Source organism: Nothoprocta perdicaria, unplaced genomic scaffold (assembly GCF_003342845.1).
Source record: "Nothoprocta perdicaria isolate Ctin4 unplaced genomic scaffold, notPer1 scaffold_44, whole genome shotgun sequence".
NCBI classification, from domain to species: domain Eukaryota; kingdom Metazoa; phylum Chordata; class Aves; order Tinamiformes; family Tinamidae; genus Nothoprocta; species Nothoprocta perdicaria.
The window spans coordinates 1,921,870-1,940,364 of NW_020455688.1; the positions used below are offsets into that span (position 1 = coordinate 1,921,870).

Genomic DNA, 18,495 nt, shown 5'->3' on the forward strand with positions numbered 1-18,495 from the left:
TGGAGATGCTCTCTGGGAGGAGGCATCTCCAGCATGTGGCTGGGTGTTGCTTGGGAGAGGCACCAAACACTTGCCAAGGACAAAGATAATTAAGGGACTGGAGCATCTCTCATATGAGGAAAGACTAAGGGAGCTAGGCCTGTTTAGCCTGGAGAAGAGAAGGCTGAGAGGAGATCTGATCAATATGTGTAAGTAACTGAGGATGGGGCCAAACTCGGTGGCCAGTGACAGGACAAGGGGCAATGGGTCCAAGTTGAAACCCAGGCAGCTCCATCTGCATGTGAGGAGGAACTTCTTCGGTGTGAGGGTGCCCGAGCCCTGGCACAGGCTGCCCAGGGAGGCTGTGGAGTCTCCTTCTCTGGAGATCTTCCAAAGGCTCCTGGATGCCACCCTGTGCCCCGTGCTCTGGGTGTCCCTGCTGGAGCAGGGGGTTGAACTGGATGAGCTCTAGAGGTCCCTTCCAACCTCAACCCTTCTGTGACTCTGTGATTCTGTATACCGGCCTAGCAGTTCAGCTAGTGCAGGCRATCATGAACCAGAGCCCAGGAAACCTTCCCATTTATTCCGGATGGGTTTGGGATTCGGCTRCGAAAGCAACGCGCTCTGAGAAAAATCAACCCTTTGTTTTATTCAGGACAATCCACACTAGCAACACACTACAGCAAGACAACTACTTAGCAATTACCTGCGAAACAAGGTGCCCACGTAGCAGTTACTCATGAGAGGAGAATTGTCAGCAGGATAGCGAGACCCATCGTCCCCCCGATGGACGAGAGGCGGCCGAGAGGCCCCGAGCTCGCGGGCGTCCCCGCGGAGACAACGTCGGTCTCGGCTGGAGTCTCTCCCCGCCTCAGCYCCACSGTTATTTTTATATCCGGCGCGTCCTGCCACGTAGGGCCAGTAGGTGCCAGGAGGCGACCAAAGGGCGGGCAAAGCTCCGCCTTTGTCGTGAGGCAACTTGCCCCGGTGAGCGCGTGCGCGCCCAGCGGTGGGGTCTCTGGGCTCGTTATGGGGGTCCTGCCTTCATCATCTTCCTYTCYCTYGCCTCGGGTTTGACCTCCAAACGAGCTTAGAGGTCGGTTGTTTGGGTTGCTCAACTCAGATTCCTCAGTTGTTCCTAACCACCAGATGAGGTCCCTGTTTTTGCATTAGTGTAGCCGCCTTCGAAACTCCCTACAAYTGGATAACAGGTTTGTTCTCAGCTTCACATAGTCTCTTCATAGTCTTCTTCATGGTCTCATGGCCTCTACAGATCATTAAGAGGGTTATGAATCTTTCCTCCTCTTTTACCTTCCACCACRTGATCTGTAGAGGTCATCTGACTACACCATAACACCCGGACAGGTACCGTCCTCATGGCAGTTTCAGTCATTCTGTCTATTAACGCCATTACACAAGGAATACAACCTATGATACAAATGAGTACTATAAACAAGAATAATAGTTCTAGTAACAGCTTTTGTAACCAAGACCATCCCCATTTCCATTGTCCAAATGGATCCCAGTTGTCATCAATCTGTTGTTCAGCTTTGACAGTTCCAGAAATGCCCGTCTCCAAGCCCTTCCTGGCTTGGAGGGACTTTGCCAGAGTCTCGCTGCCACAGGAATTCCTGCTTCTTTCTTACGGTGGACTCATTCTTGAGATGTTCTGGTGGCCTTGGCATGGCCTTTCCCTGCCACAGGGTGGATTGATTCCAGGCATGTAGAGGAGGGGTTGGAAGAKGTGACCGCACCAAGGCAGGTACGTTTCTGTCCAGTCACAGTAGCTAAGGTGACCCACACATTCTCCTTCGGTTGTAAACTATGTAGGCTGGTGCCCTGGGGAATAGATATAACAAAGAGCATTAGTCCCCCCCCAGCCCCCACCCCCCTTTTTAGCTTGTTCTCAGCGTCGTTTCAGCTGGTCCCTCGGGACCCGTCTCCATCMAGTCTCTCCTGCTACCGCAATGGTCACCGCTTGTGTATCGTCTGCGGCGATGACCTCAGCCGCGAGAGGTGTGTGTGTAGCGGCGGGTACGTACCACACTTCACCCCCTGGAAACCCTTCAAAGGCTCTGTCCTGTACTGCACCTTGGTTCACGTGCACCATTGTCACCAACGGTCCGGGGGTTAAGACGACCTTAKGATGTGAAAGGTTTTTTATCCCCAATACCACTTCCTTTTCTGCACTTTGACTGGGATTTAATAGAAGCAGCTGTTGCGACGCGCCACAGCAGGTGAGGTAAACCAGTCGTAAGGCTTTATCAGGACAGGTACTTTGGATCTGCACATCTGGCTTTAACCAACGGACCTCACCCGGGTTCCATTCCTGCAGCTCCTGGTGGCCCACGATTAGACCCTGTTTGCTAGGAAAAACCACGTAGGCCTTTCCTGATCTATATGTTATAGTGGAAGTACTTACTACTCGACTCACTTGAGGCACCCCCTTCATCAGGGTTAATGGGGTGGAATCCCCCGTTATCCCACGATTATTCAGGATTCTAACCGCCTCATGTAAATGATCCACCCATCGGGAATACTTCCCGCCTCCCAGTCTCTTCAGCTGCTGCTTAAGCAGGCCGTTTATGTGCTCCACCAGCCCAGCCCCTTGTGGGTGGTGTGGTAAGAGCCACGTCCACACAATACGTCGATCATTGGCCCACTGCATAACCTGCTTGTTTTTATAGTGTGGCCCATTATCCGACTGGATTTCCACGGGGGTACCGTAGTGCAGCTCGATGGTTTCCAGACACTTTATCGTGGTGAACGCGCTAGCGTAGCGGCTCGCAGCAGCCACCACGAGCCCCGAGTACGTATCTACTGCCACACACACGTACCGCTGCCGCCTGTGCTCAGGTAGGGGGCCAATATAATCCATTTGCCACACTTCGCCTCCCACAGTTCCCCGTTTTAGCCTTCCCGGCGGTTGAGTGAAGGCCTCCTGTTGCTTCAGTACTGTGCAGATTTCACAGGCAGCGAGCACCGTCTGAGTTACTGCTTGAGACAAGTGGATGCCCCGTTGCTGGGCCCAGGATATGGTGGCCAMCCTGCCTCCGTGGCCACTCTTCTCATGAGCCCATTGCGCTAAAGAACGCTCTTCCATGCTCTCCATCMCTATACTCTTTATTTTTGCAAAACTATCTGCAGCTGCGTTTCCGAGCGCTGTTTCGGTGGCTAGACCAGTATGTGCATCCACATGAAACACCCATACATCTCTATCCTGTAGAGCTTCATAAATTCTAACCCAAAATTCTTTACCCCAGACCTCCTTCGATCCTATTTGCCACGCATCCTTCCTCCACTTTGGGAGCCAGTGCACCAAGCCCTGAGCAACGGCCCATGACTCAGTGTACACATAGCAGATGTGGTTGACGGGTGTCGCATCGATGGCTTGCCATGCAGCCACCAACTCGGCCAGCTGGCTGCTGCCTTTGTCACCTGTGGCGACCARCCGGGTTTGGGTGGATGGATTATACGCTACTGCCTTCCATTTGCCTTGAGTGACTCCACTTCCATCTGTGAACCATGCAGTTTTGCGCTGTTCTTTAGATAACTGCTCATAAGGGACCCCCCATTTTCCTATCTGGAAATTTTCCAGTAAAGGCTGTGGGCGATCTGGTATTCCATCTACTCCCTGCCACACTTGCTCCTGTAGAGAGTGTGGCCCTGGTTTTGCCCTGTCCTGGATATACCACCTCATCTTCATTATAGTAGCTTCCTGGGCATGCCCGATTTTGTGAGTCCCCACGGGTCCTGTTGCCCATGAGACAACCGGCGAGGGGGTCCTCACTGTTACCTCATGCCCCAAGGTTCGAGCCTCGGTATCCAGAAGTGCCCAGTACGTGCTCAGAAGCTGCTTCTCAAATGTGGTGTACCTTGCTTGGGCATTTGTAAGCCGGCGGGACCAAAACCCCAAYGGCCTTCTCCTACCTTCCTGCAGCTGCCACAGGCTCCATAAGGCTACATCGGCCTCAAGGGACACGTGTATTTCCACTGGGCCAGGCAGTATAGGGTGTAATTCACTGTACTCTTGGACCAGGAATTTTGATTTTTCGAATGCCTCTTGCTGTTCTTTGCCCCACTCAAATCTAGCCTTTTTCCTCGTACACTTGTACAGTGGTTTCAGGGTAATCGCCAATCCCGGCAGATATGCCCTCCAAAACCCCACCGTTCCCAGAAATTGCTGTACCTGGCGTTTACTCTCGGGAATCGGCCAGTCTCGAATGGAGTTTCTAACCTGCTCTGGAATTTCTTGCTTCCCAGTGTTCCATATAATGCCTAAATATTTCACACTGGTTGCCGGTCCCTGAACCTTTTGCAAATTCACTGCCCATCCATCAGCTTTCAGGGCGTGCAGAGTATGAGCCAGCCTTTCCCCTACCTTTTCCTCATCTGGTCCTTGAAGTAAAATACTGCCAATATACTGCACTACCTGCACCTCGCTCGGCTCTAACACCCCTGCAGCTTCTAGGGTGCGGTGAACTGCTTGATGACAGAAGGTCGGGCTGTGTTTATACCCCTGTGGCAGTCGGGTGAACGTGTACTGATGACCACGCCACGTAAAGGCAAACTGGTCCTGTGCTTCAGATGGTATGGGAATCGTGAAGAAGGCGTTAGCAATATCGACTACTGCATACCACGTACCCTCATGCTTCTGGATTTTTTGGATGAGGGTCACTAGCCCCGGGATGGCCGCAGTAGTGGGAGGAGTAACCTTATTCACTCCCCTGTAATCCACGGTCATCCGCCAGCTACCGTCGGGCTGCTTTATGGGCCAGATGGGGGAGTTGAAAGGGGAATGCGCGTACCGGATCACCTCGCTAGCCAACAAATCATGAATGGCAACCTGTATTGCTTCATCTCCTCCTGGAATCCACTGTTGTTTTAGATTCACCACTTGGGTGGCTATGGGTATTTTGGCCTCTTGCAGCAGTCGTCCGACCTGGATCGTGTGCACTGTCCATGGCGTGGTCCCCAAATGCCAGTGCACTCCTTGGATCTCGAGCAACAGACCACGCAATACATCTGTTCCAATTACATATTCATGCACCAACGCAATCACGACTCGGAAGGTTCTCTTAGGCCAGTCTGCAATTTGCATTGGGACACTGACGCGTTTTCCCCTGACTGGCTGACGGCCCAAGCCCCATACAGGTGTCACCTCGCCCTTGTGCTTCTCAGGGTTCCCATGTATTACTGTGGCCTCCGCTGCTGTGTCCACTAGGGCACRGACAGTTTGCCGGTTTCGTTCTGACCACAGGATGGTACACGTGACAAACGGCTGGTTATCCCTACGGGTGATGCTACACCGGAGCCCTTCGGACACGGGAGTCGGGTCACCCCGCTCTGCTTGCTTTGAACAGCTCAATTTCTCATGTGGGGGAGAAGCAGGCGTTATTCCCCGTCCTGGTCTGAAACGCAGCACAGTACGTTCCACATCACTCCAGCGGTACAAAATCCCCTGGTCTCCTGAGGTTGCAGGATCATCCCTGCTTTCCTGAAGCCGGTGCCGTGTCACCGCCTGGCCCACGTGAACATGGTGCTGTCGGGCCAGCTGGCGCAGCCTTCCTGTCGGTTTTCCATCTATATCTCGTTTCGCCACCCCCTTTTGTAGGAGCAGRCGAAACAACCGAGCCCGCTCTCCTGGCTCTGAATCCCGCCTATTCTCCCGCCCTCGTGGACTATTCTGGGGCCTCCGGGAGCTTTGTTCCAAGTCCAACCCTGGTAAATGTCCCATCTGCTGCAGCTTTTCAATAACATTTCCTACTGGGTTTCCCTGTTGGGTCATCAGCACAGGAATCACGTAGGGGCGCCATGCCTCAGGGCACCCCTCCAGCAGCTTATTCCGCATCCCGGGCAGGAGTGATTGTTTCAGGTACAATTCGGGATGTCCTAGTCCCACTGCTACTTTCATGGCTTCGGCTTTAAGCATCTGGCACGCCTGCCGCAGCGTTACCCACTGGGCGCTAGCGTGGGGCCAGTCACCAGCATTTACATGCCTATCAGCGAGGCCCTTGGCCACAGCAGCGATGAGGCTCGTCCCACGTCCATCCACCCTCCGCAAGGCAGCTTGCACATAGACGTCGCTGGTTAAGCCCAGGAATTTTGTAGCATCGACATCATCGAGCAGCACTGAGGCGGCTCCTGCCTCCATCAAGCGCACTAACCATGCCTGAGGTTTCTCCCCCGGCTGCTGCCTGTATTTACGCAGTAGGTGTTCGATGTCTTTGGGGGAAAAATCAGTTAATTCATCCTGCCACAGCATGTGCCCCTGTCCTGTCTGCACGGCTTTCCTTCGTATCACCGGCGCTGCCCTCCTMCCCACCTTTCCCCTGGCACCCCGCGGTTGTTCTTCACCCACATCCTCTGGCGCCTCCTCATCGGAGCCCCAGATATTTCCATCCCAGGTCTCTGGGTCCCAGTCAGGACTGGTGACCATGGCTCGCACCCTGTTCCCCTTCCCTCCTTGCCTCCTGCCCCTTCCTTCCCGCGCAACCCGCGCCGCATACAGCGTGGCAAGTTGGGTGCATGTTTCCTCTAGCCGTTCCCTTTGGTCGCTCGCCTCCAATAAAGCCTCCATCTGCACTACTTGTGCAGCCCGGACGGCTTGCAGCTGCTCTTGGAGGACCTCATTCCTCTCCTGCTCTTCCTTCAATTGTCCGATCAGTATTTTGTACGCACACAAGAGGGCACCTCCCATCCGTCCCACATGCTCCAGCCGAACYGATTTCTTTGTATGTTCCGTCTCCACAAACTGTCTCCAATACTGTAATAGGGACATGGGGTCCTTCTGGACCCAAGGTTCAGGGGACACCTGAGTACAGGTCTCCCATCGATCCCACAGTGTGATCCAAGGTTCTTCCCCCCAATCCGGCTGTTCTCCKTGGGGTGCCGCTTCTCTGTTTTCGTCGGCACTGCCCGCAGTGCCGCCAAGAAAGAAACGGCGCATGTTGCCCGCGGTGCTTCCTCCTCTCCTTAAAATTACTGGTACTCTAAGAAATAGCCCCCCTCAACGAGTCCAACACACAGAGCGGCTACAGCACAATGCCACAGAGAGTGACTGGGTGTTATTATCAAAACACACACACAGCATGGACAGCACGACCTCACCGAGCTGTGCACCCCACTAGTGAGTTACCCTGTTCAACTGCCGAATCCTTKTCACCAATTATGTTCTGGATGGGTTTGGGATTCGGCAACAAAAGCAACGTGCTCTGAGAAAAATCAACCCCTTGGTTTATTCAGGACAATCCACACTAGCAACACACTACAGCAAGACGACTACTTAGCAATTACCTGCGAAACGAGGCGCCCACGTAGCAGTTACTCACGAGAGGAGACTTGTCGGCAGGATAGCGAGRCCCATCGTCCCCCCGATGGACGAGAGGCGGCCGAGAGGCCCCGAGCTCGCGGGCGTCCCCGCGGAGACAACGTCGGTCTCGGCTGGAGTCTCTCCCCGCCTCAGCYCCACSSTTRTTTTTATATCCGGCGCGTCCTGCCACGTAGGGCCAGTAGGTGCCAGGAGGCGACCARAGGGCGGGCAAAGCTCCGCCTTTGTCGTGAGGCAACTTGCCCCGGTGAGYGCGTGCGCGCCCAGCGGTGGGGTCTCTGGGCTCGTTATGGGGGTCCTGCCTTCATCATCTTCCTTTCCCTYGCCTCGGGTTTGACCTCCAAACGAGCTTAGAGGTCGGTTGTTTGGGTTGGCGGCGTGCCTGCTGGCACGGCCGCATCCAAATTCCTCGGTTGCTCCTCACCACCAGATAAGGCCCCTGTTTTTGCAGCAGTGTAGCCGCCCTCAAAACTCCCTAAAGCAGATAACAGCTTTGTTCTCAGCTTCTCATGGCCWCTACAGATCATAAACAGGGTCATGAATCTTTCCTCCTCTTTTACACCAACACTGCTTAACCTCTTGCTATGGGTGTAACCAGTGTTTGAATGACACTGAAAGTGAGATGCAYGCGAAGTCTATTCAAGAAGAAGCTTAAAATGCTGTCAAATTAAGGTAATTTTTCCTGCATCTCAGATTTCATGCTATCTTACTTGTGATGTAAATAATTCTCTGAGGTGCAGTGAGGAGATGCCATTTTCTTCTGTGGTAAAATCACTTTTGGTCCCAAGATTTCTTTAGACTTCAACACCATCAAAAGACACGCTTTCCTAAACACATTTTTCTATCTGTAATGCTTGTCAGCCATAGTTGACTTATTTTCAGGTAGCATATGCTGCCTCTACAAGAATTTTAGTCCTTGAAAAGTGCACAGTTGTCTGGGGTATTGTGGCAACTCAAAATGTTGCTGAACGAGTGCTGGGAAACCTTGGGAGATTAAATCTTTTCAGTGTTCAGGAGTTCAACACTTCTTTTAAGTGGCCACATTTCTTTTAATGCCAACTCAGTTGACACCTCTTAGGATACCAGTGCACCCCATCCCCCTGCAGTTTGATAATCTCTTTTTAGTGTATGTAATGGATGGATACATAGGCTGAGGAGCATCTATCTATCTGTCATGTTCAGATATTTTTAGAGCACTGATCTTTGTAATGCTGATCAGCACCAAATGCGTTATGTAAGATTAGCATCAAAATATATATAATGGGAAATCAGCTCTGCTATTTCCATTCTTAAATTATTTTTAGTATTGCCCATAAAACTGGCATGGCTCAGTGCATCTCCCTGCCACTGTGTTTGCACCTGCCCTATAGGAGTCAACCTTAAAGATGGGGGTCTTGTCCCTCAGACCTTTTCAATCACAGATCTCTTTCCTAGTGCTTCAAATAAGTTTAATTAAAACCGAGAAAGGCAGTTTATCTTTCGTGGCCCTTCAGGCACGCCAGTTTGCATGTGAACTTGTGACCTACAGGTGCAAGCTCCTGTAGTCTCCTCTCGTCCTCAGCTACTGTTGTTTTCTGTAATGCTTCAGTGGATTAATATCTTACTGTTACCAGTAATAGTCATTTTCAGTAGATATTCAGCATTAATACCTTCCTGTTAAATATCTTTGGCCTATTAGCTAGCTGTCCAAAATAGGTCAGATTAGCTTTTCTTTTTTGAAGTTAAAGGGGCAGATTGTGAGAAAACAGATCTTATTCTTCTTAAACCAGTCCAAGAATTTAATTTTTGTCTTTTAAATTTACTCCAAAAAGGCTGATCCTTTCCTTGGAGTATGATGAAAAGCCAGTTGGTAATTACTGAGGTTTAAAGTAGATGACAACTTTCTGCACATCCCACCCATCATCATCACTATTTCTGACGCTGTGGCAGATGAGGCTTAATTTATTTCTTTATTTCTTTCTTTGCACATTTAGGGTGCTCCAAATACGTGATAGTTTCTGGAAAACAGCCTGCTGTGGTGCTGTTGTTTTCAGTGTTTCATTCCATCATGCTATGGCTTCACTGGTCCCTGAGAATCTCTCCCTGAGATTAGTTAAACATGCTCTGCTTTTTGTTTTTAACTTTATTGTTTAAAAATAATGGGTTATTTATTGATGCTTTTTCTTGGTTTGTAAACATTGCTTCAACRAAGAGAACGCGGAGGGAAAATGCTGAAAGACCAGCTGGAATTTTCTGCTTAAAAGCTGAACTGAGAAAGAGACAGCATCTTTATATGGAGCTTGCACAACATCATTTATGGAAGAAAAAGTGTCTGTCATGCTGAATTAGGGGAATGAAGATGTAAATAGGACGTGTGCCGTGGSTTTTATAGATTATAAGGAGAACAGTTTGTTTTTGTCCAGAATGATGGACTGCACTGAATGGGCTACCCTGTTCTCCGCTGTTTGTGYTCGTCTGTCTAGTCATAAATAAAAATACCCATATCATATTGCAAGAGAGAAAGATGTCAATGTAGGAGGGCAGTAATTTGAGCTTCTTAGGGAAATGGAAGAAAATTAAGACCTCATTTATGGAGGGAAGTGTTTGTTGGGTGTCTTTACCAATAYATATTCTTAAGGCAAAATGCAATGAATGCCAAACAAACAGAATATTTCACTCAATTTATACCAATTCCGTGGTATGAAAGCTTTTTGTTGATGCGAGCTGCATATCAGTTAGGATGTTTACTGGCATGACAGGATGGTTTGGGATATCTCCTTTTTTTTCTCCCCCATTCCTCTGATACAGCTAAATTTAGCTAGTTGAATAATTCAGTGAAGTGGGAGAGAATGGTGAGGAGAAGGAGAGAGGAAAGATTTCCTGGAACAGAATCCTCCCTGTGAAGGGAAAATACGGTTTGTGTATCGGAGTTTTAGTACCAGGTTTAAATTCCGGCAACTTTATGAGGCCTGTGATGGTTTTGAATTGAAAAACATGATGGATGCTCACTGTAATGGCAGAAGGTAAATTCCTGATCATCATTTTTGTGATGTGATCTCACAAGAATTAATGCGCGTCTCGGATGGTCTATTTTTGAATATATTGAACTGTGAGCCTTTCCTTTGAGGATGAAATGCACTTGAGGACACGATTCCAGTAGTGAGATTTGCCTGGCAGCTGCAGGGATATGTATAGGGTCCTCATCTCTACATGATGAATATTGTGAATTTTGGAAAAAAGAATGAAAAGTAGTGAGCTCGCAAATAGCCAATAACAGTGGTGAAATGATGCTTAGGGAAAGATTTTCTGTAATTAACAAGTCAGATATGATGCTATAAATGCTGTGAAAGATGGAATTTTCCTCTGTCCTTTTTGAGATACGTATATTAATGTTATTATTGTGTTAAAGCAGTTAATTTGAAGACCTGCCCTTGAAAATATGCTGTCCTTGAAAGCATGCTGTCCTTGCTGTCATTGCAAACATGCATCCATGCTCCTTAAATGAGAGAAGACGTAAATATGTGTTCAGCATTGGACACCTTAAAGGGAGACATTAATAGGTATTTCAGTGGGGTGTGGGGGAGGCTATTATATTGTAAAACAGTTTCAGGAAAGAGCACTGTTTTGCTGTACACTGATAAAAACTAAAGATGACAATGGGTCCAATTGAAAATGGTAAGATATCTGTTAGGGTTTGTAAATTCTGTTCTTTTCAATGGAAGGATCACGAGAGCTTTGTAAGAAAGGCCATTTGAAAGCTAATCAGATTGCCTAAAATTACATAGAATTAAGCTCTTAAGCCCACCACTCCTCCCCCCCYCCCCKTTTTTTGAAGTGAAGTTACAAATCTAGAGGAAAAAAATGCCATTCAGAGTAACTTCAGGAAACATTTTCTTCATTCTCATGTTGCCTTTTGCTGGTTAGAGCATGACTCACTCAACACGTGCATTKTTTTTAAAGAGATACTGGCTAAACTCCAATAAAAATATTATCCAAGCAGAAAAGGCTGGGTTTGAGCGCACTATAACTTCATTTTATCTTGCTGGGAAAGTGGATTCAAAGACTTCTTTGAGCATGTAATTTTGCTAACAAGTAGAAAAAGAGCAAGGCTGCACGATCCTCACAGTATTTTGTGTAGTGCTGTCTAAATTATTTCATACCAAATTAAATTCTGTGATTCAGAAGGAATTTAGGTATGTTTAGTTGAATGCATGTCATTACTTTGGAATGTCACAACTTTGGAACCACTCATAAATTAGGTTTTGACAATGTAAAGCTTGTTTGAAATTTCAACGGTGGTGAAGGATTATAATTGCAATTAATGCATGGACTGATGCAAATGGCATTTAAGTAAGCTGGTTATGGTTTTTATGTGTAGGTGAAAATCACCCTACCACGTTGGATCTGCCATTCCCTTGGGTATTGGGGATGAATGTCTCCTCTTCTCTGGAAGTGCCTTCTCAATATTCTCCTTTTGGTTGGGGTTGTTATTTGGATGACACATAAAACATGATTAATCTCTCAGTCGTTAATTTGGCAAGCATGAAAAAATCATTAAACTGCTGCAGTCAGAAGTGTCAGGATCAACACACATTGTCCCTGAAAGCCTCCTGAGGTCAGGTTGAGTCACCTGGAGAAATCTTGAGTGTAGAACAATGCAAATAGAAGGGACACGGTTTTCAAAAGCTGTCAGATGATTCCAGCTGCTTTAGGTCTGGGACATTCCTTGAAAGAACTGGCCTTAGGTGAACTGGTGCCACATGCTTTCTGAAAGAGCTGTTTTAAATTGTCTCATTTAAGGACTATGAGCCACTACTCACTGTTGATTTTATTCAGTGCATTTTGTCTCAGATGCTTCAAAGATTTAGAGATAAATGCTATATTTTCTGTTACAGAAAGCCCGTTTTCTATTTTTCTTCCATGTCTTCTGCCTTTGAAGGAAGGAAAAAGAAAAACAGAAAGACCCTTGAAGGAACAGTTAGATGGCTGCTGTTGTTCAGGCCTGAATGCTTATGAACATGTTGCTTGCTCCTTTCCTTGGTCAAGGAGCTAAATATCCCTCTCATGTTAATTTGGATTTTTTTTGTTCCCAGTGAATGGCTCTGTTTTGTATTAGATTTTGAATGTTGTTACCAAATAGATCCTCTCCTGTATTCCTAGAATATGGGAGATACTGTTTTTCTGAGGAAGCAAAAAAAAAAAAAAAAAAAAAAAATTATGGAAGCTACAAGAATGCCCTGAGGGTACAACAGAATATTTTACTGTACATTTTAAATTATTGCCTGAGCCCATGGCTTATTCTTTTCATGTCTTGAAATATTTCTTCTTCTGTGAAAAATTAATAGTTACTTCAAGAACATAAATACTCATTWACAATTTATTCTTAAATTTTATTTGATATTTTTTAAAGCGAAACTTTTTAAAAAAAAAATTAGTCGAAGAACTAATTTATCCTTGACATATCCATTGAAATCTTATACTTCCAACCTCTAAACTGTGTTTCTATTCTTTTTTTCAGTCTCCTTGATAAGCAGTCTATAGTCTAGCTGAAGTAGCTGAAGTCAAACGGTGTCATGTTTTTATAAAAAGCAACCATCTGATTCCAGTACACTTGTTTTTCTTTGATAGGATGAGATTGTAAAATGCTTCTACCGTATGGAAAACATTAAACCTGGTAGGAAATCATCCCATTTATTCATATTTTACGGGAGAAATCCCAGGGCCAAACCCTGTTGACTCAGAAACTCTGTCAGTGGATGCTGTGTTTTGTAGTAAGTCGTAGGGACGAGGCAGGAGGCCAAGCACCAGCTGGATTGATTGCTTTCTGCCAGAGGTATGGCCACATCAGCTGCCTCTATTAGCAATGCATTTATTCCTGAAAATGTCAGCCTGACAATTGGAGTTCAATTGGTGCTATCAAAACACATTAGTCTCATGATCTTAGAGCTAGATCAAATGCTTTGTCGAGAGGCACTACTTCAGTCGTATTTTGCTTTAAGATCTTCTCAGTACTCCTTCTAAATTACGGTGTTATTGCCTGCTCTTTAAAGAGTGGGTTTGCTGAAGCTGCTTTAGATTAGAGAAATGAAATAAATGGAGTTCTCTGAGTCCCTCATGAAGGATACACTCCACTCGAGATCTTAGTGTGAAACTGAGCTTTGCCACAGATTTTTAATCCGTGAAGGCAATGATAGCAAAACAGCAATCAAATCTTCCTTCTGAGCTGCCACCTGTTGCAAGAGGGGAAAATAGTTACTTGGGATCAGAGATAAATTATAAACTCTTGAAAAGATTTATCAATAGACTGAGTTTTTCTATGGGAAAGAGGAGAAACTCAGTATTTATTATAGCCTAAGAGAGAAGACTGATGATTTGACTCATGCTGTAAACTAAATTCTACATTCACAGCTTTATGTTGAAAACAAGAACTTAACTTCAAGAAGTTGCAGCCCAGCACATGCCTCAGCATGTGAGATCAAATCTTGCTGCCAAATTAAATGTCTGTTCGTAAGGACTGATCATAAAAAAGTGTAAATCCAAGAAGACTAGGTATTTCCAAGACATATTTCCAAAGCAAGGTGCAAGTAAATCTACAGTGTGAAAATTAATCTTACATCACTTCAGACAGAATAGATATCTATATCTTCATTATTAATTTAGACTCCCTCTGTAGTCAGTGGAGAGAAATCAGTACTTACAGGTACATTTCCTCATCACCTAACATAGGGTCTCTAAAATAGGTTAGCTGAGTTACTTGGTTACTTGRTACTTATTTCTTTCCCTTATGGGTTCTGGTATTTGGTCAGATAAGTCACCCCTGAGACCTTCTCTGCCATGTAGCACTGTCCAGATGGGAGTCACATCCAGTTTTGAAGGAGCATGACCGTGTTATTGTGCTGAAAKATCCAAATTAGTGGAGGCTATTTTATTGAAGGAATTTGGTCAGAGCACAGGGCTGGCCATGGCTTACAGTTTCTTGACCATATCAGGCATATCAGCTTCTGTGGAATTACTAGRTTTGAGACAAGTCTTCTAGCCCAGCTTCCTCCAGCTGGGTAGCTTTGGTTTGAACCTGCCAAACGTCAGCCTCCTGCCTTAGGGAACATCCTCACACGGTTCTAAGAACAGCAGTACCTGCAGTGTCTCCTTCTCCTCTTGGTCTAAGAGCTGCGCTTTGAGTTTTCATGGAGCGCTTCGTGTCCCTCTGTGGAGCCACCGCTCATGTTCACACTCTTGAAGGAACCACAGGTCTCAGTCCCTGTCCTTGTGCCTGGATACAAGGTACAAAAGCYCTGGCCAGGATTTGCCAGCAGGAGACATTTCTCGCTCAGGTTAGTGCTGACTTGTCGCCCRGTTTCGAATTGCCCCTTGCAGTGAACGGAGTGCCTGTGGTTTGCAAGGGCCTGTGAAATTGCTCTAAAGAACAGACAAAACCTGAGGTAAAAGTGAAAAAGGCCAACTCAAGGAGTTTAAAGATTTAGAGACAGATGCAGTTAAAAGCCCCTTGTTACCACATGGTCAAGCTGGGCATCGTCATGGCCGCTTTTTCCCTTTATCCTTCTCAGCCAGCAGGCTCATGCCAGGCTCCCAAAGTGTCCGGCCRAAGATTGGTGCGAAGCTTTGCCTGCATGCTAGTTTTTCCTTTCCCCAAATAGATTCAGATTTGTCCTTTCTGTCCTCCCAGTTTCTGTGGGGCACAAAGCACCCGTATAGCTTGCAGTTCTTGATGCACGTGACTGATGGAAAGGGGACTCGATTTTGTTTCAGGCCCTCATGGTCGGCGTTCCACAAGATTGCCTTGGGACTGTGTCTCCAGCCACGTGGATGTGGCTTCACACTTACTTCACTTAATCTATTTACACAGTGCAGTTCCCAGCAGACGTGTAAGAAAGAGCAACATTGTCACTGTGCTTATCTGCGCAAACTAAATATAGCACAGAACTTTCAAATGACTTGTTATATAAAGGAAAATGGTGACTGTGGTTCATTGACAGAGCCAGGTACGGCTGGCAGCAAGTGAACTGGCTCCTGGAGGACAGTGGGTTTGAATAAATGGGACAGTGGGACATAAATATAGTTTATTGGAACTGAGGAGACACATATTTGCTTATGTGGATAAAGGATTGTACGATGGATATCAGAGAGTTCAAGAATGTAGTCTGGATCACAGGGGAGATACAGAGGTAATCATAAACTTGCTCAAACTCAGATCCCTGCTAGTGGCAAAGGGAATGTACAGGAACCCTGCTGGGTAACGCTCAGTGCCTTACGGCAAGATCCTTGAACTCGCTGTGGTGACAGGTTTGGGAATGGACTGCCAAGACTTCTGCATGGGGGCAAGTCCATGGTCAAACTTAATGAGGAGCAGCCCCAGCAAGGCCTGGTGCCAGGTGCGGGKGTTTTCAGGTAGTGCCTGGGTCATTATGCACTGCTGCCAAATGCAAGAGGTTCCTGGTGCTGCAGAGGGGCCTCGCTTTTCACTTAAGGGAAAGCTTTTCTTTTTTCTTTTTTTTTTTCTTTTTTCTTTTTTCTTTTTACCAGCAGGAGAAAGAGATGGTGATATTTTGAAACCATTATTCCACAAAAAAAGGAATGGTGAGATCCTTAGAATCAATTCTGAGGGGCTAAAATTTAAGAGATTAGGATGAAATACTTCACTGTTCTGATAGAGTGTCTTTTGTGCTTAGTAAATGCTCAGAAAAACAGTTGTGTTGAATGGTCTGCACAGAGCTTAAAAATGGATATAAAAATATAAAAAGGAAATAAAAGAGTTTGTGGGAATCTGTGAGTGTGGTCAGCTGCACTGACAGGGTGTTTTTCCTCCACAGCTGTTTGTTTATTAATTTGTGAAGCTATAAATATAAGAAGTAGGATTTTAAAAACCAGTCAGGTCTGTCAAACTGAAATACTAGGAAGCAAACAGTAATGCACCTAGATAGTATGGCTGTTCTCATCAGGAAGGAAGGAAGCTGCGGGACAAGACACACTATATTTATCTGCTAGTCTACAGATGCATTCTAATGTCAAATGAGATGCTGAAAAGCTGTTTTTCTCAGCAAAAGCTGCAGAAATATATTTATTCCRAAATAATCCTTAAATTTGAAGAAATTGGAATGAACTGATATTGTCACTGTGATGCTCTGCATAAACCTGTGTTTCTGTGAGCCTGCAAGAACTTGTCTGAAGCTTCGTTATTAGCAATGTTGGCAAACAGCAGATAACTTTGCTTGTGTGATATCTGTGTTTATGCTGAATGGAAGCTGTGAGAAGGACAGGAACACTGGAAAGGAATGCAGCCTTTCACTAGATTTATTGTTTCACATAAGAATTTTTATGTTAGGTTAAGAATTTTTATATTTATTCCTTTTTTTCTTAAACTATTTGTATTACTAGGTATTTAGTTTTAGAGCCAGAGTCTGTCAAAGGAGCTGCAGCTCTGTTGTGAAGATATACTCCATAAAATTCCTCTGATTACTTGTTTAATGAGATGGATATATTTTTGCTGAGAGAATTTTGGAGCTAGGCTTCTTTAGAACTTTTCTGGAGAATACATTTCTATCCTGAAATGCAGCAAGTGAGATAATTATACCCTGGTAAAGCCTTGTATTAATAGCAGTTCTTGCTGTAATATTTTGAAATGCTTTTTCTAGAATTCACATACTCTTTGGTATTTTTGTTTGCTTTTCTGTAGCTTTCTGTACGTAAGAAAATTTACATTTTTTCCCAATTACAGTTTATTTTAAATAATAAATAAATTCTGTGATATCCTTACAGAACTATTCTGTAGAAATTTGCTATTTCTGTCTCATTGTGGATCTTTGATTTCTGTGGAAATGATCAAAAAAATGCTTGCATTGTGGAGTTWAAGCATGAACAAGTTCTGTCTGATTTTTGCTGAATGATTCGTACATAGAGCTCTCCTTAATGACRAAACTAACATTTTTGGGCCTTGCATTCCTTTTTCCTGTGCATGTACAAAGCACTAATGTGTACACAGCTGTAAGCCACCTCTGAGAAGAAACTGAGTTTTTACTGAGAGGCTCGAATGGCTGTTAGATCTGGGGACAGAAAGCCGGGGTGTCCCTGCCAGCCCTGCTGCTGGCTTAGACCATCTCCTCCAATCCGTCACTTCAGCTGCTTCTTAGATTATGAGGCTTGGGATTTGCTGGGAGTGGGTGTCCCCAAGAGATCTGGGACCTGCTGCTGTAGTTTTGGAAGGTGAGACAGCAGCCTGTCCTGGTCCTGGTTCCTGCTGTTTGGATTGTATGGAAACATCGGTGCCTTTTGTGGCAATCCCATGGGCTGAGGCACGAGTTAAATTGTTACCAAAAATGAACCATAGCCTCCAGCCACRAACTAGACTTAGAGAACTACCATTTTCAGGTGATGCCCTGTTTAAGGAATCAATACCTTAATGTTCTAACAATGTGTGCAATGCCTGCAGCTGTCGACCCAAGGAGATGCCAGCCAGGTGATCGGACCTCTCACCGAGGGGCAGAGGAGGAACGTCGCCGTGGTCAATTCGCTCTACAAACTGCACCAGTCCGTTCTCAAGGTGGGCCCCCCTTCATATGTATCTTACTGACACAGTGTTAAGTGCCTTGCTGTATTATATCCTTATTTTCCTATTAGCGGATGAAAGCTCCTGTGGATATTTCTTAAAGCATTTATTTGGAAAGCAGGATAAAAGAAAAATTGTATGTGCAAATGAGGAGTAAATTCCAGCAACTGAATGTGTTTGATGTGTTAGCATATGTTTACTTCCTGCTAGGWTTTTTTGGCTTGCTTATTTTCTTATTATGTATTATTTTTCTGGTAAAATAGGAAGCTATCAAAGACATGATAGTACATAGTTCAAAAGCCGTAATGGAATTCCTTTGGCAGCTTTGACTGTAATAAACAGAAGAAAATGACTGTGTTTTTTGATGAGGTAGAATAGTATTTTAACTGGAGCACTTGCTGTGGACTCTAACAGGGTCGAGTCTTACATTGCAAAACGAAGCTGACATCACTGATAGTTATTTGGAGCTCATCAGGAAGTTTTTCATGTAGATGTCTAAAAGTAGCTAAAAAGTAGCTGTCAGTGTTAAGAACAGGAATGTTTTTAGGTGAAAGAATTGATATTCTGGGTCTATTTTCTCCACAAAGAAAGTATTAACAGTCTTAAGAATAACTTTTATATTTGAATATTTCTGCAGTAAGTGTTC

The 18,495-nt window shown here is 45.6% G+C and overlaps 1 protein-coding gene and 1 long non-coding RNA gene across 2 annotated transcripts in view; one reads left to right on the top strand and one right to left on the bottom strand.

Annotated features, from left to right (window-relative positions):
• Nucleotides 1–18,495, top strand: part of COG5 (component of oligomeric golgi complex 5) — a 171,260-nt gene that overhangs the window by 131,486 nt on the left and 21,279 nt on the right. The window contains exon 15 of the mRNA XM_026046366.1: nt 17,733–17,843. Within this exon, the coding sequence (XP_025902151.1) occupies nt 17,733–17,843 (111 nt within the window). The remainder of the gene's footprint in view (nt 1–17,732; nt 17,844–18,495) is intronic.
• LOC112953357 lies at nt 1,128–7,430 on the bottom strand. Its single transcript, XR_003250563.1, has 2 exons — nt 7,276–7,430; nt 1,128–1,818 (listed from the first exon to the last, which is right to left on the bottom strand). It is a non-coding gene; the product is annotated as an uncharacterized LOC112953357 (long non-coding RNA).